Source organism: Panthera uncia (assembly GCF_023721935.1).
Source record: "Panthera uncia isolate 11264 chromosome A3 unlocalized genomic scaffold, Puncia_PCG_1.0 HiC_scaffold_12, whole genome shotgun sequence".
NCBI classification, from domain to species: domain Eukaryota; kingdom Metazoa; phylum Chordata; class Mammalia; order Carnivora; family Felidae; genus Panthera; species Panthera uncia.
Window position 1 is genome coordinate 20,114,459 of NW_026057579.1, and position 24,446 is coordinate 20,138,904.

Below are 24,446 nucleotides of genomic sequence, written 5' to 3' on the forward strand. Positions count from 1 at the left end.
AACAAATAGAGAAAACTAATAAATGCAGAAAAGATGATAAAATTGGAAACTGGACGTTTGCAACCCCACAAGAACTAATGAATCTAGGAAAGACTCATTAGTAAATCCTAAAGCCAGTAGGTGAAAAATTGGTGGGGAACTTTATACTAGAGAGATGTGACCAATAACTTCTGAATTCACTGATCAATGTTTATATTCCATTATGTGCCCCTATTTGATTTGTAAGTGCACCGTATTACCTATGACAGATTCTAGCCTCTTCTCAAAAATGAAACAAAAGCAAAAACATCAAATATCCAGATCCAGCCACAGGGAATAGAGAAACAAATTGAATGGCAACAAAGAAGCAATCAGTTAAATCCAGAATGTAGGATATGCTGTTTTCTTCACAAATGACATGAAAGAAACAAGGAAAAGGAAGATTAAAGACAAAAACATACAAACCAAATGCAAAGTGTGTGAACCTTGCTGGGATCTTGATTTTAAATGTAAATGGATATTAAATTGGAAATTTTTAGATGGGCTGAATTAAAACTTTTTCTTAAATGTGTTTAGGTGTGATGATGGCATTATGGCTATATAAATTAAGTATTCCAAAATGAAATAATAAACTGGGATTTTCTCCAGCCACCCTTTCAAGGCAAAAAGTTGAGGGATAGACTCAGCAAGTTGACAAAATGTTGATTTCTTTGAGGTTGGGTACGTGAAAAGTAGTCATTAGTTTATTTTGTGCATGTTTTAACATTTCTGGAGTAAAAAATTTTTAAAAACTCATGTGCAGGGTCCTACGGAACGTCTATAAAAGAGCCTCACTCGGAATGTATACAGTGTTGTTTTACAATGAGAAACAACTCTGACAAGTTTGGTTTAAGTATCAGTTTTATGGGAGAAAATAGAATGATGCTAAAGGCAGTATCCTTATAAAAATAAAAAGGTTTAACTGGTATCATGAGGTGACACTGAAAATCTTTTAATGTGTAGACAAAAGCTGTAAAAGCATTAGAGGGCATTTAGTGATGTTAAATAGACCCAGGCTGCCTGTTTTCCTGCCAGAGGGCATTCCGTAAAATGGTGCGTCCATCCCAGAGCCCAGAACCTGGGTAAGACTGGTGGGCAAGGCTCCTTGGCGACCCCTCCTTGGTTTCTTCTGCTCAAAGGCTAAAGTGTCAGTCAACCAAGGCTGTTTCCTGAGGGACTGCTTTTGTCCAAAGGATTTGTGAAATGTATTCTCTATGGTCTAACACCATATTCCATTATGCATTGTGTTTTTTTATTTTCCTTATCATGATTTTTTTTTCTATTTTTCTTTGAAGTTTGCCCATTTTAATCCATGTTCATTTCTTGCTCTATATGTGTCTGTGTCGTGCTTGCTGTCTTTGCCTCCATTGTTCCTAGGTTACAGTATAGCCAGGATATACCCAGTCACTTGGCCGATGAGCATGCGCTGATAGCCTCCTATGTGGCCCGTCTGCAACACTGTGCACGGTCAGTGGTAGCGCAGCAGCAGCAGGCGGGTAGCCAAGGGCTGATCAGAGGGAGGGAGAGCTATGTTACCTGGGGTTGCCAGCTGGAAAAAGCTCTGCATGTGGGGTTTTTCTTGAGAAGCTACCAGCTATGTTTGGCAGAGCTTAAATAATTGCTAAAGCATTAACTTCTGAAAGAGAAGGAGCCTTGCCAAGCCCGGGCACTTACCTAAACATATAGTCAGAAATGGTCTTATGAAGAAGAGTTCGCTTCCTTTGGCCCACACGTAAAGGCTGAGCAAATCTCAGACAGATGTGCAGTCTCAAGATGCACATGCACAGAGTTACCTGATGCCACGTCTCACTGTTCATTCTTGTCTAAATAATGACCCCTTTCTGTCGACATTCAGGGCTTAAGGTTGATCAACCCACAGATGTCTCACTTTGTCTCGTCTAAGGTGCCATCACCCCAGAACGTCTTTACGTGCTACATCTTCATCTCTGTCTCCCAGATCCATCATTGATTAACTAAACCAGTGGTTTTCAGCAGTGATATTGGATCATTGTCACCCCAGGGCCTTTTCCAAAACATATATCCCTCCTCATATTGTATGTATTATAATAACTCCATGTACCCCTTTCTTTGACAACTGTGGTAGGGACTCACTGTTAATGTGAGAATATGCCTGGTTCCTCAGTGGGTTAGGATGGAAAAACATTTGATAACCACTAACTCTAGCAAAGTTAACCCTTTAAAAGGATTAATACCAATCTAAGTGCTGTTACATTCAGGCAGACGCAAAGCTACCTGTCCACCCTGTGCCCACACCTACCACCATTCTGCAAGGAGAATAGCAGGTAACGTTTAAATCATACAAAGCCATCCCTCCACTTCACCTAGCAGCAAATAAGAGTCACTATGCCAAACGGATTCTTAATTTTAGAGAGGAAGCCATAATTTATTAACTGAGCACATAAGAGAGCTGGAGCCTTGCATTTTGATCTTAGTTTTGCACAGAACCTGCGATGGCTTCATAGGAAGGTCATTTGAGCTTGTTTTATTTCCTGCGATGACAAGAATAATTAATGTGAAATATATATCTTTGAAAAGGATTGTTTTTTATATTTCATACCATTTCCCGTAATTTTACCAGTGTGACTAAATAGCATTGATATGTTTAGGCATTTATCTCTAAAGTCTACTTCTTTACTTCCCAAGTATGTTTAATATAGGCCTATCCTATGGGAGGGGAGGGAAGGCCTGATAATTATGCATTGTATCACAAAGAGTGTCTCTTCATCCAACAGATGATTTCTGTACACTCTGTCTCAGCTCCTTGGATCTAGGAATAGAGGTGTCTCACCCCTGGCAGGACAGCTTACTTATTATCAATAAGGGCATTTGTGTAGGTGATTAAAAGTTTCCGTGGTGAAAATAGGAACAGAATGTTGGGCAGGGACTGCTACCTGGTATTTCAGCCCAAAGAGATTTATGGTGGGTCTAGCTTAGGTCCTCAAGCCTCCTCGCTTAGGGATTAGGCTTCCTGCGCAAGAACTGGTGGCTGGGAAGCCTGGGGGAACATGAGGATTGGGTGAGTACTGTATCTCTTCATGAACCTAGCTTCATGCTTCCTCAAAGAAGTCAGAAATTTCCTGGCTAATTCTGAAAATGAAAGTTAGCTCAAGCAGAAAAATAAGGAACCTTTCTAATTTTCCTCTTAATTTTCATTGACCTTAAAACCTCTGATCAGCATAAAGTTCTAGTTTCTGACTGGAAAGCATAGCCAAATAAAGCAACCATGTCGTCCACACTTGTGTATAAATGACAAACAGAATTAACCTTCCTAGGGGGTGGAACATGATGGAGGAGAAAGGAGCTCTTTTGCACAGAGGGAAAAAATGAAGTGTTTGTTATATCCCTTGCCAAAACAAAGGGCAGACACTTTAAGTCCCATTTCTTAGGCTGCCACTCCCTCTATATTATCCACTTGTATTATTAAATGTTCATTTTTGTTGTTTATTCAGAAGATAAAGGTAGTTCTCTTATTTCTAACAAACATCTTTAAGGCACAAATATTACAGTTCAGCCTTGACCTTGGGGCCTTGGCCCTAATGTATTAAAGCCAACTGATGCTAGCATGTTCTTATTACAAGATCATCTTTTCAGAGGATGATGAGACATGCTAGAGACTGATACTTGCATACCTGAAATTATCAAATATTCTAAAGTGGCACAGGCAGAAGACTTAAAGCACCTTAAAAAAAAAATCCATCCTAGAAGAAAGACCAAGTTAATCTTAAAGAATTAGCCACAGAGATTAGAAATATAGAAAGGTGAAAACATCTAGGAAAAATACATAAATAAGGTCAGACACATCTCTATAGATTTAACATCACCCTTCCCAGATTCCCCTCAGTAATTATTACAAGATAACGTAATGGATAAATGACAGTTGATGTAACATGCTAAATTAAAGGAGTGAATTATTTCATAATCCAATCCGAAGTTCATTGCATCACATATATACAGAGCTAGCTTCTTTCATCCAGGTGCAGCAGTATTTGATATCCCAACTAGGTAGGTCTTTCAGTTTTGGGGGTACCAGCACTCTTATGAAAGAGTAATGAAGTAAATTAATTTACTCGAAGATGAGGCTATAATGGTAAGAAGCTTGGTAAAAGAAGAAAAAGGAGCGTTGAAAGGGAAGGTTTGATACCATGGATTCTTCTCTGACTTTAGCATATGTTGGACATGCCCTTGCCTAGGCTTCTTACTTCTGTTCAGCCAGTGTTAAGTACTTTTCCTTAGCCCTGTTTTTCATGGTGCTTTACTTTTCTCTTGGTCTTTTTAAATTCAAGACCTATGTGTAAAAGTCACAAGTTCTTCCAAAACATTTGATTAGAAATCCCTCTTTCAGATTTTGCAGATGGTCTGTCTTTTCTCAGACCTTGAATTCAAAAAGAAGTGCCCCTTCTGATGGTGTAGGAGCAGGGAGATAAGTGTGGCGTCTGTGGCCTCATCATTTCTCTAAACCCCCTTTCTCTCAGAGGACCATTAGTATCTATGACCCAGGCTTCTGTTTCTTTTGCTACCATACTTGTTTACAAGCTTTCTCCCATCTGTTCTTTCTAAAAGAAAAACAAAGGTAGGGGATGTTTAATGCACACCTATTGAATTTTTGTCTCCTTGGTAGTGTCCTGGACAGTCCTAGCCGACTGGATGAGGAACACCGGCTTATAGCTCGCTATGCTGCCCGGCTGGCTGCAGAAGCAGGAAATGTGGTGAGTAAATGGAAGGTCCTAGCAGAGTAGCAGAAATTAGCATTATTTTAATATGCAAATGGTAGAGGGATGGTAAACTTGAAATTTAGGAGAATAGATATAGGTACCTCAGGAACAAAAGGAGAGGCATGGGTTTAGGGAAGGGATTACAGTGACCTTTAGTTTTATCTATAATATCCTCCTTAAAAAATGAGTCAAGAGAAGAAAATCAAAGAGCTAGAATTTGGTTCTTTAAAAAGATTGAATAGGGGCACCTGGGTGGCTCAGTCGGTTAAGCGTCTGACTTCGGTTCAGGTCATGATCTCACAGTTTGTGAGTTTGAGCCCCGCAAAAGGCTCTGGGCTGACAGCTCAGAGCCTGGAGACTGCTTCAGAGTCTGTGTCCTCCTCTCTCTCTGCCCCTCCCTCACTCATGCTCTGTCTCTCTCTCTCTCACAAAAATAAAAACATTAAAAAAGAGGATCAAATAAATTAATAACCCTTTAGAAATCCTGATGAAGAAAAAAGGAAAGAAAACACAAATTACCAATATCACAAATGAAAGAAGGGACATTGCTACAGATCCTACAGGTATTTTAAGGATGATAAGGAAATATTATAAGCAGTTTTTTGCCAATAAAGTTAGCAACCTAGATGAAATAGACAAATTCCATGAAAGACACAAGTTAGGGGTACCTGGCTGGCTCAGTTGGTAGAGCATGCAACTCTTGATCGTAGGGTTATGGGTACGAGCCTGATGTTGGGTGTAGACATCACTTAAAAATAAAATCTTAAAAAAAAAGGCAAATTAACAAAACTGACATAAGAATAAATAGAAAATCTAAATAGTCCTAAATCTGTTAAAGTGATTGAATTCATAATTAACTTCACACAAAGAAAACTCTAAGCTTAGAGGGCTTAACTATTGAATACTATCATGTATTTAAGGAAGAAATAATAACAATCTGACATAAATTTTCAATAGAGGAAGAAGAAACACTTTCCAAGTTTTATCAGGCCACTCTAACCTGATACCAAGACAAAAAAGGCCATTACAAGAAAAGAATATCAATAACCAAATTCTCTCATGAACACGAAAAAATCTTTAACAAAATATTAAAAAATTGAATCTAGCAATATATAAGGATAATACACCATGATCAAGTGAGATTTATCCTAGGAGTGCAGATTTAACTAATACATAAAAATCAGAAAATGTAATTTGCCAAGTTAGCAGTTTAAAAAAGAAAATTATAAGATCATTTCAGTAAGTGCAGAAAAAGTATTTAACAAAATGCACTGCCCTTTCTCTTTTCTTTTCTTTTCTTTTCTTTAATCTCGGTAAAGATTATTGACATTGAGAATTTTTTTAAAAAAGGAAATAGTTCTATAAAATGCCAATTATTACGGACATTAAGAGTCACGAGTCATGAAAATATCTAAAGCCTTTCTCAACTTACTTATATTTTCATTCTTACTGCAGGTAGTGTGCTTGCTTTCATTTGTCCTATTTCCAAATAGAACAGGATTTTACTATTTTGGAAATTATTGAATAAGGCTTTGACCATTTTTTTTCTATTTTTTTTATTGTTTATTCACTTTTTTCTATAATTTATTTATTTTTTATAATTTACATTCAAGTTAGTTAGCATATGGTGTAACAATGATTTCAGGAGTAGATTCCTTAAGCCCCTTACCCATTTAGCCCATCCCCCCTCCCACAACCCCTCCAGCAACCCTCTATTCTCTATATTTAAGAGTCTCTTATGTTTTGTCCCCTTCCCTATTTTTATATTATTTTTGCTTCCCTTCCCTTATATTCATCTGTTTTGTATCTTAAAGTCCTCATATGAGTGAAGTCATTTGATTATTTGTTTTTCTCTGACTGACTGATTTCGCTTAGCATAATACCCTCTAGTTCCATCCATGTAGTTGCAAATTGCACTGCCCATTTTCAGTATACTAGTAGTAGAAGAAACTTCTTAAATCTGCTAAAGAACACCTACAAGAAAATCTACAGCTAATATAATGAAAGGTTACATTTTGGACTATTTCTCCTACCTAATATTGAGAACAAGACAAAGGTGTCCACTTTCACCACCTCTATTCAAAATTGCCCTGGAGATCTTAGCCAGTACAATATGGAAGAAAAGGGGAAAAAAGGAAGAAAAGGGTGTGAATATTGGAAAGGAAGAAGTAAAGCTGTTATTATTTACAGATGACATGATGGTGTAGAGACTGTCCTAAGGAATCTACAAAAACACTGCTAAGACAGATACATGACTTTATAGCAGTGCTGCAAGATACAAAGTCAGTGTACCAAAATTGATTGTATTTCTATCTACCAGCAGTGAATAATTAGAAAACTAAATTTAGGAAAAACACCATTTACTATAACACTTAAAAACATCAAATACTTATGGATAAATTTCACGAAAGATGTTAAGCAATAAAATATTGCTGAGAGAAATTAAAGAAAACCTAAATAAGTGGAGAGGTATGCCATAAAATATTCAGATTTAATATTGTTAAGATGGCAAAATTTTCCAAATTAATCTACAGATTCAATACCAGTCAGAACCTCAGTAGACTTTTTATAGAAATTGGCCAACTGATTTTAAAACATATTTGGAAACCAGAAGACTTAGAAGAACCAAAAGTCTTTAAAAAGAACAAAGTTGGTGGACTTAACCCTACTTGACATCAAGACTTACTATACAGCCACAGTAATCAAGAAAGTGTGGTATTGGCAAAAAGATAGACAAATGAGGCATCCATAAGATAAGCTCATATGTATAAGGTCAAATGACTTTTTTTGACAAGGCACAAAAGACATTTTGGGAAAGGAAAATCTTTCTAACAAGTGCTTCTGGAACAGCTGTATATCTATATGAAATAAAGAATCTCAAACCATCCATAGAAACCAACTTGAAATGTGTCATAAATTTAAACCTAAAAGCTAGAACCATAAAGCTACTAAAAGAAGGCTTAGAGAAATATCTTCATGACCTTGGAGCAGGCAAAGAATTCTTAGAGGGATCATGAACCATTAAAAAAAAATTTTGATAAATTGGACCTTTTTGAAAATAAAATCTTTTGCTCATCAAAAGATACTATCAAAAAAATAGACAAACCAAAACCTGGAAGAAAATATCTGCAACACATGTCTGATAAAGGGCATACTATGTAAAGAATTCCTGCACCTCAATAATAAGACAACTCCCAGTTTTTAAATGGGCTCAAGACTTGTCCAGACCCTTCACTTCACAGAAGAAGTTATGCAGATGAGCAATAAGCACATAAGAAGGTGCTTAATATCATTAATCATCTGGAAAATGGCAATTAAAACCATATTGACCCACCAGAATGGCTAAAATGAAGAAGATTGACAACATCAAATGTTGGAGAGGATGTGGCACAAACAGAATTCTCGTACATCAGACACCAAAAGTGCGTACTGTTTGATTCCGTGTATATGAAATTCTAGAATAGGTAAAATTGTTTTATAGTGATGGAAATCACATCAGGTACTGTTTCTGGGAACGAGGATATTGAAGAGAGATAAAGAAAATTTCTAGATTGATGGAAATGTTCTGCATTTTAATAGAGGTGTGGGTTACAAGTTATATGCACTTGTAAAAACTGATTGGATGGCGTATTTAAGATATGAGCATTATATCTCAGTTAAAAGAAAAAGGAACCAAGAATGGTGAATATGGAAGAGTTTGTATTGAAAAATGGCCAGGGATTTGCCATATGTTTACTATAAATTTGAAGTAATTTATAATAAAATGTTCCCTTTTTTCTTTCGTTTCAACCCTTTCCTTGAAGAGTTATATGCATATTAATATCCATTTCCCCTTCCTTCTGCACACATATTCATCGTATTCATTTGGCAACTATTTATTACTTATTTTATTTACTCTGATGAACAAATGATTCCTGCCCTCAGGGAACTAACAGTCTAGTGAGAGGGACAAACATTAAACAAATAATCACACTACTAACGGAACTACAAACAATTAGGTGCAGTGGAGGGAAAATAGAAGGAGCTATGAAAATGTATAGCAGGTCCCTGCTTTATACTGTATGGCTTCTGTGAGAAAGTGTTACTTGTGTTGAGATCTGAAAATAAGTAGAAGAGAATTCAGTTTCCTAGGAGCTAAAAAGAACTGAAACCCAAAGCAGCCCATGGGCTGCTGTTGCTCCCACTCCAGCCCTGTGCTTGGATTTTAATTGTCTTGAGGTACAGTGGGCAAAGCCTTGTGCATATGCAAAGTGGAGAGTTGGAAATGAAGCTTTCACATTAAGCTAGGCCCCCAGAAGCACAACCTGGTGAAAGTATGATACAGAAGACATCCATCTGCTGGCACAAAAATAGAATCGGAAAGCTTACGGGTCTCCTCCTGTAGGAGCAGAAGAAGAGGTCTCCCCTAGGAATTCACAACCTTAGTCCTGTCTGTGTTCGTGTTGGGTACATTTACATAACTTCATAGTTTGAGAAACACCCAGGTGAAATTTTAACATGAAATTAATCCTCTGGCATGGAAGAGAAGCAAAATACAAATCCTCTCCTAAGGTTAACGTTCACAGTTGAGGCCAAGCAGACATGAACTCCTGAGCATCTCTGTAAAGGAAGGAATCCAACTAGACATGAGAATCCCAACTAGACATGAACTCCTGAGCATCTCTGTAAAGTTAGACCCTCAGTGACTTTAGATATTAGAATTATTGGCTATAGAATAGCTGTTTAAAATTTCTTCAGGCCTGAAAGAAGGAATTAAAAACGTAACAAAAGACTAAGAAGACCAGAGATGAAAACAAACCAAATAGAATATAAACATTTTTAAAAACCAAAGTTGTTGAAATGTAAAACTCAGTGGATGAGTTAAAGGTCAGATCAGACACAGCTGCACAGAGAATTAGTCTGCTAGAAAACATATGCAAGAAAGTTTTCCAGATGCAACACAGAAAGATGAAAAGATTGAAACAAGGTTTTCAGACTTACAAGATAACCAACAGCCATCTGATTGGAATCCCCCCTCCCCCACCCCCCCACCACTAAAAAAAGGAAAATAAAATTATTTTCTATTAGGTGAGAAAATATTTAAAGAATTAGTGGCTGGGGCGCCTGGGTGGCTCAGTCGGTTAAGCGTCCGACTTCAGCTCAGGTCATGGTCTCGCGGTTCGTGAGTTCGAGCCCCACGTCAGGCCCTGTGCTGACAGCTCAGAGCCTGGAGCCTGTTTCAGATTCTGTGTCTCCCTCTCTCTGACCCTCCCCCGTTCATGCTCTGTCTCTGTCTGTCTCAAAAATCAATAAACGTTAAAAAAAAATTAAAAAAAAAAAAAGAATTAATGGCTGAAAATTTTCCAAAATTGATTCATGACATGAATCCTCAGATTGAAACATAACAATGAATTCCAAACTTGATAAATAATTTCGCACCTAGATGTATCCTAGTGAAACTACAGAATACAAAGACAAGGTACTCAAAAAGCAACCAGAAAAGATAGATACCTGCAAAGAATTGATAGATTTCTCAACGCCAACAACAATTCAACAGTTTTTTTATAAACAAAAAAAACCCGCTTTCTTTAAAAATAACACTTCCAATTATATCCACTGCTGCTGATGTTTATGTTGAAACTTTTAAGAATTTTCTTTGTGAAAAAAGACAGTTGAATATCATTAATGTACTGAAAGTAACTAACCCTGTCAAAGGAAAAGGGGAAAGACTTTCTGGTAAGCATTGAGAAAGGCCCCAGTGAGATTCATGCTGAAAGAATAACACTGATAGCTAACATTTATTGACAGTTTACTATGTGCCAGTCATTATTCGAAGTGCTTTGCATATATTAGCTCATTCATTCTGCAAAACAATCTCATGAGAAAACTAAGCCTCAGAAAGGTAAGGAAACTACTCAAGGTGACAGTTGGTCAGTGGCAAGCTGGGACTGGGGTACTAGTCAATCAACTCCTGAGATTTAGCTACAGAAGGTTGTAGTTCGGGAAGAGCATTAAATCTGGAAGAAAGAGCAAGACAAAAGGAAGAAGGATCTGAGGCTGAAACAACAGACTGTGTGAGCATTAACCAGGTAAGGAACACCCAGTGTGTGCCAGGGGGATGTTTCAACCTAGGTAAAGGCCCTGAGGTTGGAGGTTTCAGCACCGAAAAGATGTCTGTGAGGCTGGAGGCCAGAGAACAATACTTGGAGTGAAATTAGGCTGGACAGGCAGGCCAGATCTCTCAGGACCGTCTTCTACAAACACAGTATACTAATTTTAGAAATGTGTGCCAATTTATGTTTACTTCTTCATAGAGAAATAGTGCTTCCAGTGGAGAGTCTGGCTTTGTTTCTCCCCCGAAAAGTAATTTATTCCTTTAGATTTGTTTAGGCTTCGACATCTTTTCCTTGAGTATCTAGTATTAGGTCATATATCTGACTCCCAACATTACAACTCTAAAGGTTAGTGAAATGGAACAGAATGGAGGACAGGTGGGGAGAAGTCTGAGGAAAAGAAAAGTTCCATTTAATTAGTTAAACCTTACATGTGTCCTCAGTCACAACCATTTAAGTTATTTTAGAAATTAATTAAATTTGTTGAGATAGCATTGTGGTTGAATGTTTAAAATTAAGTATATTTAATGCCATCATGTAGTCTTGTTGACTTTACATAGTACTTTAAAAATACTGTAAATAAAAGCTCCAAAGCCACTTGACCCTGAAAAGGAGGTCACGTTCTCCTTTCCTGCAAACAAGATAAGTCTGTTTACACCTGATAGTTTCTGATGCCACTTCTCTAATTCGTGTGAAAATGATAATTGTTAGAATGGTCTTGAGTGGAAATACTGATAAGGTCCCTTTCATCTTCAGTTTATTTTCCAGTGTGTGGTTATCTTCTAAATATTGGGCCTCTCAGGAAGGATTCTTCTTGACTAGATTTCTGTTAAACAGAGGACTACTAATCTGCTAATCTCTTGCCGATACAAGTGCTTTGCATAAAATGGGTGTAGTGCTCGAAAGAATTTATTTATAGCCTGCCAGATAGGCTTTGTATTGACGTTTTACTTTTTTTTTTTTTTAAACCTTCTTTCACAAAAAAAGACCATTAAATCACTTAAGCAGCCAGCATGGCACCCTGTGGAGTACCTCAGTGTCAGAGCCATCCCTTCTCTTTTAGTTGACAACACGGCCACTGGGAACCTCTTCAGGCTGACCCTTGAACAAAGAAATTCTAGGTTGTTTAGATGAGCCAGGAGAGTTCATTTGTTTTCCTGGAGTGCCTAAATTCCTTTAAAAAAACCAAAAAAACAAAAAACTACAGTGTGTGGTAAATCATAGTAATAAGAGCAAATTCTTAAAATTTCATCACAAACATCAGCAACACTAGATGTAATCAGAGGAGAGTTTTTTGTTTCTTTATTTTTTAAGTTTTTTTCTTTATGAAAAATGTGAAATTCCTTATGGAAGACTTGGAAGAAATGTGAAAGGAAGGGGAAACATTTTGTTGTCATCCCACCCAACATGTTTTCAAGAAGCTTTTTTTTTCAGATAGCCCAGCCTTCACAGCCTTATCATCACATCGACTGCTCCAGGCATGCACCATTCCAGAAATATGCTTATGGCTTCTTGCAAGTAAAGATCAACAGTATCCATGTGGTGTTTTGCACACATTTAATGACTCAAAGCCCCTGTAGAATAGTAATTAATTGTCAAACGTGGGTACATGCTATAATCGTGTGAAGCATTTAAAACGTAGAGATCCTTGGCTTTGCTTCCAACCTACTGAATCAGAATCTCTGTGTTTAGAGCCCATTGATTTTTTTTTTTTTATTTAAAAAGGAAAAACAGAACTTTTTGTAAACAAAAATGTATAGCTAGCTAGGGAACCACTGCCCTAAAAATCATTGGGTTTTTGAGAGGATTAGTAATCCACAGTCTTCTAGTTAGTCTAAGTGAGATTGGGGTGATGGGAGGGTGCCGCTGGAGTATGAAGAAAGCATAGCTGATATCAGGCACATCTCTCTGGAACTCCTCCTGCCAAGCTCATACAGATGGGAAGCCGCCAGCCCTTTTTTAGGAGGCTTCAGAAATGCATGCTACCAGATTGCAGTTTGCTGACTGCATTGGCTTTCCTTGGTTTTTAAAAATTTGCCCAGGTTTACACAGAGGGATCTTGTTTTTACCCTGTATTTTTCAGATGTATTTCCATCTCATTAAAGATGATGGAGCTCTCTGAGATTACCTAAATCTAAGAGAATGCTAAGTGGTCCTCTTCACATCTCTTTCTGTAAATATTCCCATTTTACAGCTGAGAAAATAAAGATGTAGGAAAATAAAATAAGTCAAGGTCTGCATAGTGAGTAAACAGCAAAATTTAGGATTCCTCACTAGCCTCTCTACTTCCATTCTTATCCCACTACAGTAATAAACTTTATTATAGAATACTTTTAGATTTACAGAGAAATTACCAAGCTACCACAGACTTATATAACCCATGCTGTTTTTCCTCTTATTAACATCTTAACATTAGCATGGCATGCTTATTGCAGTTAATGAGCCAATATTGATGCATTATTATTATTACCTAAAGCCCATACTTTATTCAGATTATTAGTTTTTGTTTCTTTTTTTAAACACTGATTCATCTTTGAGAGACAGAGCATGAGCGGGGAAGGCGCAGAGAGAGGGAGATACAGAATCTGAAGCAGGCCCCAGGTCTGAGCTGTCAGCACAGAGCCCGACGCGGGGCTCAAAACGAACTGCGAGATCATGACCTGAGCCGAAGTCAGACGCTCAACCGACTGAGCCTCCCAGGCACCCCAGATTTTGTTAGTTTTTATCCAATGTCCCTTTCCTCTTTCAGAATTCCATCAGGATAGCCCATTACATTTAACTGTCATGTCTGTTAGGCTCCCCTTGGCTGTGACAGTTTCTCTAACTTTCCTTGTTTTTGATGACCTTAACAGTTTTGACGAGTACTAGTCAAATGCATTGTAGAATGTCCCTTATTTGGGATTAGTCTGATGTTTTTCTCATGATTAGACTCAAGTTATGGCTTTGGAGGAGGAGGAGGAGAAAGAGGAGGTAAGTGCTGTTTTTCTTCCATTGTACCTGGGGTACATAGCGTCAACATCATTTATCTATCACTGTTGATGTTGACCTTGATCACCTGGCTGAGGTAGTGTTCGTCAGGTTTCTCCAACATAAAGTGACTCTTCCCCTCTGCCTCCACACTGTCTCTTTGGAAAGAAGTCTCTGCGGACAGCCCACGCTAAAGGAGTGAGTGTTAAGCTCCACCTCCTCGAAGGCTGAGTATGTACCTACAGTATTTGGAATTGATTCTGTATTTCCTTGTTTAGAGCCCTACAGTGGCTTCATACTACATTCAGAATGAAATGGAAACTCTTCTCCAAGGCTAAAAGGCCCTTGGCGATCAGGGTCCCGGGGTCATCTCCTAGAGTCAGCCACCATTTTCACCAAAGCCCACTTCCACTCCATCAGTGCTGACCTAAACACACCCAGATGAAGCAGCTGCAGGCCTTGCTTGGCCTTTACCTAGCACACCCGTCCCTCAGATCATCACCCGGTTAGCTTCCCCGCTTCACTGAGTCTCAGAGAGCCTTTTCATAACCACCTTATTCAAAAAGAGTCTTCTGTCTCAGTTCACTCTGTTTTATGACCCTGTATTTCTTCATTGCATCTATCACTACTGATGGTATGTACTGTCTTTGGTTCCTTATCTTTCTCTCCCAGCATAATGTAAGCTACCTGAAGGTGGGGCTGTATCTTATTCACTAATGCATCCTAGTTCCTAGCACATAGTAGGTGCTCAGGAAGTATTTGTTTACTAAATGAATAAACTTGTTAATTTTTGAAAGAAATCATCTTTAGGTCTCTTGTGGTTAAAGTATTCCATGTCTTTGTGAACTAATAATTCCCTTTCTGTCTTGTTCCCTTCAGTATCCTAGAGGCATTTTAGGAAGAGAGACCTGGCTTTTTTTTTTTTTTTTTTTTCTTTTAAGGAGCACTGTGAAGTTTAAGATAGTAAATAAATACAGTCCCAAGTTTCTCTGTTATTTAACATAACTTGACTGTGTTTCACATTTGATTGGGGGAAATCAGCTGTCATCAACACTCACCACTGGGGGCTCTCCTTGTTGTCATCTCCAGGTGGAGAGACTCTGAGCTCCAGCTGGAACTGCTGCCTCAGGATAGAAGTCTTTGACCCGCACTTCTTTGTACTCGAGTAACAATACTTCTTGGTGCCTAAGAATCTCTCCTGGTTAGGAACTGCTGATAATAACTCTTGATTCCTGTGTTAACCTCTTCTTTGAAAGAAGCCTCAGCCTTGCAGTAACTCAAAACTGAAAAGATTGTTTAGAAATCGCCAATGAAATACTATGAGGTTTTTGTTTGTTTGCCATGATGAAGCCAATTCCTTTTGAGAGTCCGTTTCCTCATCCAAATTTTCCCCAATCTCACACTAATAAGGAGCCATTCGCTTCAACTCCAGTTTTCAAGAACTGGAAATCTGTTATTCACAGCAGATTTAGTCTCAGGCAAGCCACTTTTGTGAGGCTCAGCTCTGGCTCTCACAAGAGTCTGAAAAGAATATAGAAAATTTGTTCAGTTGGCTGTTGGTCCACTCTAGAGAAAGAAACATCACCTTTTTTCCTTCTTTTAAGAAAAAAAATATTTGGTAAAAAAGCCTCCCACCCACATTTGCTGTGCTGTTTTGCCCCTGTTTATTTAGGAAATGCCACATGAAAAGAACTATTTATTGCATCTTTAAGCTCTAGACAGGAAACAAGGTTTCTGCTTCACGGTAGGTCATGTTTTGGGCAGAACCAAGAATGTGCAGTGTGAAACATAGCCATCTCAGAGCCTTCATTTTGGGCTTCCGTTCTGGTTAATCAAAAAAAGGGAAACGTCATCTATTTATCCATTTTCCTAGTTTGTGTTGATTGGCTTTCATATTCTTAAAGGAGGCAACAAGGGTCAGAAATGTCAGTGGATATGCAAATCATAACCACAAATGATTTCGCCAGAGAAGATATGCAAATGGCCAGTAAGCACATGAAAGCATGCTCAATATATTAGTCATAGGGAAAATGCAAGTTGAATCCACAATGAGATACCACTTCACACCCACCAGGATGACTATGATCAAAAAGATGTACAATTACAAGTGTTGACAAGGATATGGAAAAAATGGAACCCTCATACATTGCCAATGGGAATGTAAACTGGTGTAGCCACTTGGAAAAGCGGTTGCTGTATAACCCAGCAATTCCACTCCTAGATATATACCCAAGATAAATGAAAACCTATGAGTACACAACACGTGTCCACAAATGCTCATAATGACATTATTCAAAACAGCCAAAAAGTGGGAAGAACCCAAATGCCCATCAGCTGTTGAATAGATAAACAAAATGTAGTATATCCACGTAACAGAATATTATTCAGCTACAAAAAGAAAGTATTGCTACATGCTACAACACAGAGGAACCCTGAAAATATTTTGCGGAGTGAAAGAAGCCAGACATAAAAGATCATGATTCCATTTATATGAAATATCCAGAGTAGGCAAATCCATAGAAATAGAAAATAGGTTAGCAGTTCTCAGGGTGTGAGTGTAGGGGGAATAGGGAATGACTACTAATGGGTACGGGGGGGGGGGGGTTGAGGTGATGAAATATTCTGGAATTAATGGTGATAATCTCACAAGCTTGTAAATATACTTAAGTCCACTGAATTGTACACTTTAAACGGGTGGATTTCATGGTATGTAAATCATATCTCAAAAAACCCACAGTTAAATATTTCACATGAACTAGAATAGTTAAAACAACAAAAGAAAAAAGACAATGACAAATGTTGGCCAGGATGCGGAGAATTCAGAACCCTCATTCATTGTTGGTGGGATTCTAAAATGATACAGCTACTTTGGAAAACAGTTTCATAGTACCTCAAAATATTAAATACAGGGGGCGCCTGGGTGGCTCAATCGGTTGAGCGTCCGACTTCACCTCAGGTCATGATCTTGCGGTTTGTGAGTTTGAGCCCCACTTCGGGCTCTGCTGACAGCTCAGAGCCTGGAGCCTGCTTTGGATTCTGTGTCGCCTCCTCTCCCTGCCCCTCCCATGCTCATGCTCTGTCTCTCAATAATAAATAAACATTAAAAAATTTTTTTTTAAATATTAAATACAGGGGCACTTGGGTGGCTCAGTCAGTTAAGCGTCTGACTTGGGCTCAGGTCATGATCTCACATTTTGTGGGTTCGAGCCCCACATCAGGTTCTGTGCTGACATCTTGGAGCCCAAAACCTGCTTCGGATTCTGTGTCTCCCCTCTCTCTGACTCTCTCCCACTGGCACTCTGTCTCTCTCTCTCAAAAATGAATAAACATTAAAAAAAATTTTTTTTTAATTTTTTTTTTAACGTTTATTTATTTTTGAGACAGAGAGAGATAGAGCATGAACAGGGGAGGGTCAGAGAGAGGGAGACACAGAATCCGAAACAGGCTCCAGGCTCTGAGATGTCAGCACAGAGCCCGACGCGGGGCTCGAACTCACGGACCGTGAGATCATGACCTGAGCCGAAGTTGGCTGCTTAACCGACTGAGCCACCCAGGCGCCCCTAAAAAAATTTTTTTTGGATATTAAGTACAGAATTATCAGATAACTCAGGAATTCCACTCCCAAGTATTTACTCAAGAGAAATAAAAACATATCAACACAATGACTTGTAAATGATCATTTTTAGCAACTTCATTTGTAACAGTCAAAAGCTGGCAACAGTGGAATACTATTCAGCAATAAGGTGGAAGGAGCTCCTGAGTCATCGAACAACAATGACAAACCTCAGGAACATCATGCTTAGTGGAAGCCAGAAACTAAAGACTACATGTTGTATGATTCCATATATATGAAGTTTCTAGAAAAGGCAAAACTGCAGACAGAAAGCACGTCAGTGGTTGCCTGTGGTTGGGGATGAGAGTGGCAATTGACTGCAAGCCAGCATGAGGGATTTTTTGTGGTGATGGGAAATGTTCTAAAACTGGACTGTGGTGGTTGGTTGCACAACTGTTTAAATTTACTAAGTCTCATTGAATTAGGTATACTTAAAATGGGTGGATTTTATGGTATGTAAATTGTACCTCCAAAATCTGTTTTATTTTTTAATGTTTATTTTTGAGAGTGAGAGACAGAGAGAGAGACAGAAACAGAGCATGAGTGGGGGAGAGGCAGAGAGAGAGGGAGACACGGAATCCAAAGCAGGCTCCAGGCTCTGAGCTGTCAGCACAGAGCCCGACGTGGGGCTCGAACTCACGATCTGTGAAATCATGACCTGAGCCAAAGTTGGACACTTAACCGACTGAGCCTCAGGTGCCCCAAAAATCTGTTTTAAAAAATCAGTAATCTAAGTTTCTGGAATATTTTAATTACACACACACACACACACACAGAAAAAAAAAAAAAAACCAAAAAACCCTTTGCTTTCTTCTCACTGTAGACCCGTCCTCCTACTGACTTGAGCTTTAACTTTGATGCCAACAAACAACAAAGACAGCTTATTGCAGAACTGGAAAACAAAAACAGGTAAGAATGTAGAGGCCAAGCCAGTTTCTAAAGTCCAAGACTGTCATGTGAGTATCTGATTCTCCTTTTCCTTGCAGACTAGTTGTATTTTGACCATGAAGGAGGATCCCACCTTAGTGAATATAGGCCAGACCAACTCATGGGAATGCCCCTACTCTGATTTGGAGATCTCTGCATGCTGTACATTCTGGTAGCCCAAAGCCCTGTTCCTGTGCCCTCATGGATTCTTTTTCCCGTGCTTTCTCCCACCTACCAGCTCCCCTCTCATGATTCCCTTTTCCACCCCACCCCTCTTTCACTTTATCTGGTCATCTTATCCTGGCCCACTGTGCTGTATGTGACTGTCTGCTCTCTCCGCACAAAGCCATTTAAAGTCACAGACACCAGACGGCACACCAGTATGCCCTGAATAGTAGAAACCGGGACAAGGAGATTAGATGTAAAGTAACAGGTTTTGGAAGAAGAAATGGCAGCTCTTATCACTCGGGGGCTCAAGAGGAAGAAGGGAGATGGGGGGAGTTAGCATAGGACCCACATTCAGAGATTGCAGGGAGTTCGTTTTTCCTTTCCCTAGAAAGAAAGAAAGTCTTCTAGTGGCTGTTTTCCTTTAGTGGAGATTTTTCAAATTCTTGAGAAGAGTGTTTATATGACTTTCTCTACCACAAAAGATTGTTTCATTGAGTAAATATGAAGTGTGGAAATGTCAAGAAGGTGGCTATTCCACATCTTGGTCATTTGGAAGCAGTCAGAACAAGATTGGTAGAGGCTGTTCTAGAATAAAAAGACCTGACAGGAAAGAGCTGTGAAGCGCTGTGCAGCCAACTTTCTTTCATCTGGCCTCTCCAGGGAGATCTTGCAAGAGATTCAGCGTCTCCGTCTGGAGCATGAGCAGGCTTCCCAGCCCACCCCCGAGAAGGCCCAGCAGAACCCCACGTTGCTGGCTGAGCTGCGGCTGCTGAGGTAAGTAGGGATACTGCACCACTGTCTGCAAAGGATGGTCTGCGGTAGGAATTTACGTGTCGGGAAACAAAACGAGTAGGATAGAATCTGTTTCTCAATACAACTAGTCCTGTTAGAGCAAACAGTTAAAACATTCCGGTCATTCTGTTACTGCTTCAGGTGTTTGGATTCTGAGAACTTCAGCCATCATGGCAGAACTAGGTCAACACCAGTGTCCAGCTCCACGACAGGCAGAGCAGTGTTTACACTTTTATGATTGCTTTAAGAAGACTGTGCTCCGGGGCGCCTGGGTGGCGCAGTCGGTTAAGCGTCCGACTTCAGCCAGGTCACGATCTCGCGGTCCGTGAGTTCGAGCCCCGCGTCAGGCTCTGGGCTGAGCTGTGTCTCCCTCTCTCTCTGCCCCTCCCCCGTTCATGCTCTATCTCTCTCTGTCCCAAAAATAAAATTAAAAAAAAAAAAAAAAAAAGAAGACTGTGCTCCAATCCGTCTTCTTATTTTGTTAATTAGTCTGACTTTGAAGACCCTTGGCAGGAATAATGCTCCTCTGTCCCATGAGTATATTCTCCCGGTGCTTCACAGTCAGAGCAGGACTCTGTTGAAGGGGAAGGGTGCTTGTTACACAGGCACATCTCTGAGATGCAAAACCACGTGGGAATCCCTTGCACCACCGCTGTGGAACCTTCCCACTTCAACATAGATATAAACGGCCTCAGGGTCCGGAGACTCAGGGCTCAGGACCCGAATGCGGGCAGAGAGCTGCTTCAGCCCCCACTGAGATGCTATTTTGGAGCCAATGAGGAAGTCTGCCAGAAGAGCTTAACATGAGAGTGATCTGATCAAAGTTATTAGGCTCTTATTTCCTATCAGTCTTAAAAAGATGTGTGTGTACTCTTTGGTAAATGCAGACATTTTTTGGACGCTAAGTTAGTGGCTGGCTTCTCACCAGACCTCTAGATGTCCAAAGAGTATCCTTTCTGTGTAGGTTGTAACATTTGACATTGCACAGTTGATTTTTAATGTGCCATCATCTGGGGTTCTGCATAGCCGAATATCCTTTTGTAATTCTTCCTTTGGCTTAGGTCATGTAGCTTCTCAACCATCATTTCTTCTCCTAGAGAATGGAGATGATTGTTTTTCTATAACTGTCTTTCTTTCTAGATTTATATCATCAATAAATAAGTCATAAAGAATTTAAACTGTGCAGATGAAAATCATTAGAGATACAGAGATTCCCATTCTTCTGAAAATTCACTTTAGTTCCTAAATTTAATTGGGCTTGAGGATTTGGTTCCTAGGCCCTCCGTTGCATGTCTGGGATGTTAGCAGCTTGGTGCTACTCTCCGAAGTCTGGGAGAGCATGTGCAGCTGACTCAGTCCCAGTGTTAACTCTGAACTCTCGGCGTAAGATACAACTGTTCCCTTTTCCTCACCACAGCCCAGGCACAAGTAACTGTTTTATATCTAGCAAAGCAAAAAATGATTATACTCCAATCTTAACTGTTGCTGGACGTGGGATCGCTAAAAGTCCTTAATTCAGCCGGAAGTGTCTGGAAAATATCACTGATTTAGTAGGCAGAGGGCTGAGCCCAGGGATGTCATGTAGGCAGCAAGAAGCAAGAATTTACCCTAAATCTGAGGAGGGTCTAAATCTTGAAAAGTCCGGAAGTGTTTAATCTGAAAAGCAGCTTCTGTTATCACTAAAGAAAGAGAGACTATTTAGTAAGCGTGCAGGATCAATTGCTTATGCACACAGACAAAACATATTGGCTCTCCACTTCACACTATATACAGAACACACTACCAGATGGATTAAACATGGAGACAAAACTTTAAAACTTCTAGAAGAAAATGTGAGAGAATTTCTTTAGGATTTTGGAATAGAAAATAGTTTCTCAGAATCACTTACCGTGAAAGAAGTTGGTAAATTCATCTATATTCATATTGAGAACTTTTGTTTATCAAAAGACACATAAAGGGCAAGATTCATTTCTACGTATCTGACATCCTTCTGGTTTTGATCAATATATACGAATCCAGGAACTGCCAGGTACCCAGCTAGTGTAATAAAACGAGATAGAGAATTTCATTCTTGGGATTAGTGGTTATGAATTCTGTCTTTCCCCCATGATTGTTATTTTTAATTTTTATTTTTTTTTAAGTTTTTTAATTTATTTTTGAGACAGAGAGAGACAGAGCATGAACGGGAGAGGGTCGCAGAGAGAGGGAGACACAGAATCTGAAACAGGCTCCAGGCTCTGAGCTGTCAGCACAGAGCCCGATGCGGGGCTCGAACTCACGAACTGTGAGATCATGACCTGAGCCAAAGTCGGACGCTTAACCAACTGAGCCACCCAGGCGCCCCATGACTGTTATTTTTAAATGGTATATTCATTTCAATAACATATATGACAAATGTGTAAGATATGAAGCATAAAGATAAAATGAATACCCATGAACCCACACCTTTGTCATGTGTTGTTAAAACCATGTCGTGTGTGTAAGTGCCCCCAAGCCCATTTCCTTGCTTCCACGTTCCCCACAGAGCTCTCCTGTATCCAGAATTTGGTTTATCATTGTCTTGCTTTTTAAACAGTATCTATCATCAAATATATGTGTATTCCCACATAATAAAGTGTTTAGTTTTGCTTTTTGTTTTTTGCGCTTTATAGAAATGTGGTTATATGCATAGAGTGGAACCTTTCCCCCCTTCAGTACTACGCTTTAGGGTCCTTCCATGTTGTTGCTGTAGCTACATATAGTTCCTTCATTTTCACCACATAGTGTAATTATTTGGTTGTGCATAGCACAGGGAAAGAGTACCGCATCCAGTCTTAGAAGTTCAGAGAAGAAAGGCTCTCTAGAAAATCGAATGAGTTGGTTTTTCTTTATTGAATTTATACCTGTGCTGGAAATTTAGGGAGTATGAAGACTAGAAAACAATGATTCCATCTTACAAATCTGTGATCTAGTTTTGGAAATAAACATAAAATAATTTTCTGGTCAGTTAACTAATATTATATAGTGTTAATAAATAGTATGGGCATTATGCTATAAGAAATCTAAGTATGAAAATATATAGAGAGGCTAGAAGCAATTAGACCCATGGAGGTGGTGGAAGTTGAGCTAGACCATGGAAGGTAGGGTTGATTTGGATGGAGTCTGGGACAAAACATTTCAGATTAGAAGTGGAGTTGGGGTTCAGCATGATCCCCCAAAGAAGTATGATACATTTCAGAGAAGGGAAAGAGTCTTAGAACTAAGAATTTGTTTCAGGCATCCATTGAATTAATCTTTAGAGTGCCAGTGATAGGAGATAAAATTAGTTGAGGAATTGAGACCAGATTCTGGAGAGCCTTAAGTGATAGGTGAGTGGAAATCCTTGGAGGATTTCAAACAATGATGGTGTTAACTTCACTAGATGTTAATTGAGTACATACTGGATGTGATATTCTCTTAAGCATTCAGTACATGCAAAGATGAGTAAGACTCATCCCCTAACCTCAAGGATTTTGCATCATGGTAGGTATGACAGCAACGCAAGGTAAAGTAAATTAGGTGCCACGGGAGCACCAGTTGTTGTAGTGATTGATTAAGCAGGATCTGATACCTGCTGAAGTAATTAGGAGTAGCTTCCCGGGAAGAGTGACATTTGGGTGGGACACTAAGGAGTGAATAATATTTGGAAGAAGTTGGGGAATTGCTGGGATTCGTAAAATGATAGGATCTGTTTAAGGAAAAGTGAACCATCAGCTGGACCTCCAGACGTGGAAGGGGATAGAAGGTGAGGCACTAAGGATAGGCATGCAGGTGGGGTCTGGAGCAGCACTCTGATAGAAATAGAATGTGGGCCACACATGTAATTAAAAACTTTTCTAACAACCACAGTGAAAAACTAAAAGGAAATAGGTGCCATTAATTTTATCTTTCATACCCATGGTCTTATTTGATCCTCCAGATATTGCCATAGTTGTTTGTATGTAATTAGTCCCATTTTAGTGAAGAGAAATCGAGGCTCTTACAGGTTAAGTGACTTGTCCAAGGTTGCAATATTTAGTAAATGGTGGGCCTCAAGCCTCCTGATTTCTATTCCACTTCACCATAACAGATGAAATCAGGATTAATCAGGCTAAGAGACCATTGCACGTGTGAGGTAAGGCGTGCTTGGATAAAGTGAGAGACGGGAGAGAAAGACACATACATTTCTAGGAAAGAGTCATCTAAGTCGGATGACTGAATATAGGGTATAAGCAGGAAAGTATCGAAGAGGACAGAGGTTTTCAGCCATGACAGCTAGAAGAAATGAGGAAAGAGAACCATTTGCGGACTAAAGTCTTAAGTTTGGTTTTGGACTTATTGAGCTAGAACTGACGCGAAACCTGGCCTCGGAGAAAAGTGAATTCTCTCAGACACAGAGCCACCCTGATGTCAGTCTCACTCTTGAGGCTGGCGTCTGGTGCTGGAAGCATCAGCTACTGAACCCTGTTTCCCCTGAGCAGTTTTCATACGTTTTCTCCACTATCAATTTAAGTTCGGACTCGTTTCATGTATCTTTCTAAAATTGACTTCCTGAGGAATTTTTAAAATCACTTTAACAATGATATTAATCATGCTTTGTTCTGTATATGGCCATGTGCATTTTCCAAAGCATTTTTACATACTATTCTCACAACAGGAAAGTGAGCAAAACAGATATTATCACCACTTTCTACATAAGGTATCAGAAGTTCAGTAACTTGCTCAGCATCACAGACCCCAGTAAATAGCGGAATCGGGTCTGAAGCCCATTTCGCCTAGGCTTAGACCCTTCCTTGAGGGTCCCTTTATCTTCAGAGCCTCATTCCAGATGGGCTTCTCCTCTCGGACAGGCAAAGGAAAGATGAACTGGAGCAGAGAATGTCGGCGCTGCAGGAGAGCAGGCGCGAGTTGATGGTTCAGCTGGAGGGGCTGATGAAGCTGCTGAAGGTAAGAGAGAGCCCTGGCCGCTCCCCCACGCCCCCCCCACCCGCCTCCCTCCCACCGCTTGTTCCCCTTCACCTCCAGTTCAGCTGCTGCCGCCCCCCCCAACCCCTGCCGTGCTGCCTGAACAGGGTGCCGCTAAAGGCTTAAATGGCGCTGCCCGTAAAGTTAGACACGACTCCATAAAGTCATCTAATT

The 24,446-nt window shown here is 39.6% G+C and overlaps 1 protein-coding gene across 11 annotated transcripts in view; it reads left to right on the top strand.

Moving 5' to 3' along the window:
• DTNB (dystrobrevin beta) overlaps nt 1–24,446 on the top strand; it is a 239,661-nt gene that overhangs the window by 177,405 nt on the left and 37,810 nt on the right. For 9 of the 11 annotated variants that reach the window (XM_049651935.1, XM_049651938.1, XM_049651928.1 and 6 more), the window contains 5 exons: nt 1,396–1,485; nt 4,658–4,745; nt 18,247–18,332; nt 19,179–19,292; nt 24,158–24,254. In XM_049651935.1, the coding sequence (XP_049507892.1) occupies nt 1,396–1,485; nt 4,658–4,745; nt 18,247–18,332; nt 19,179–19,292; nt 24,158–24,254 (475 nt within the window). The remainder of the gene's footprint in view (nt 1–1,395; nt 1,486–4,657; nt 4,746–18,246; nt 18,333–19,178; nt 19,293–24,157; nt 24,255–24,446) is intronic. The other 2 variants (XM_049651937.1, XM_049651934.1) reach the window with 1 other exon arrangement.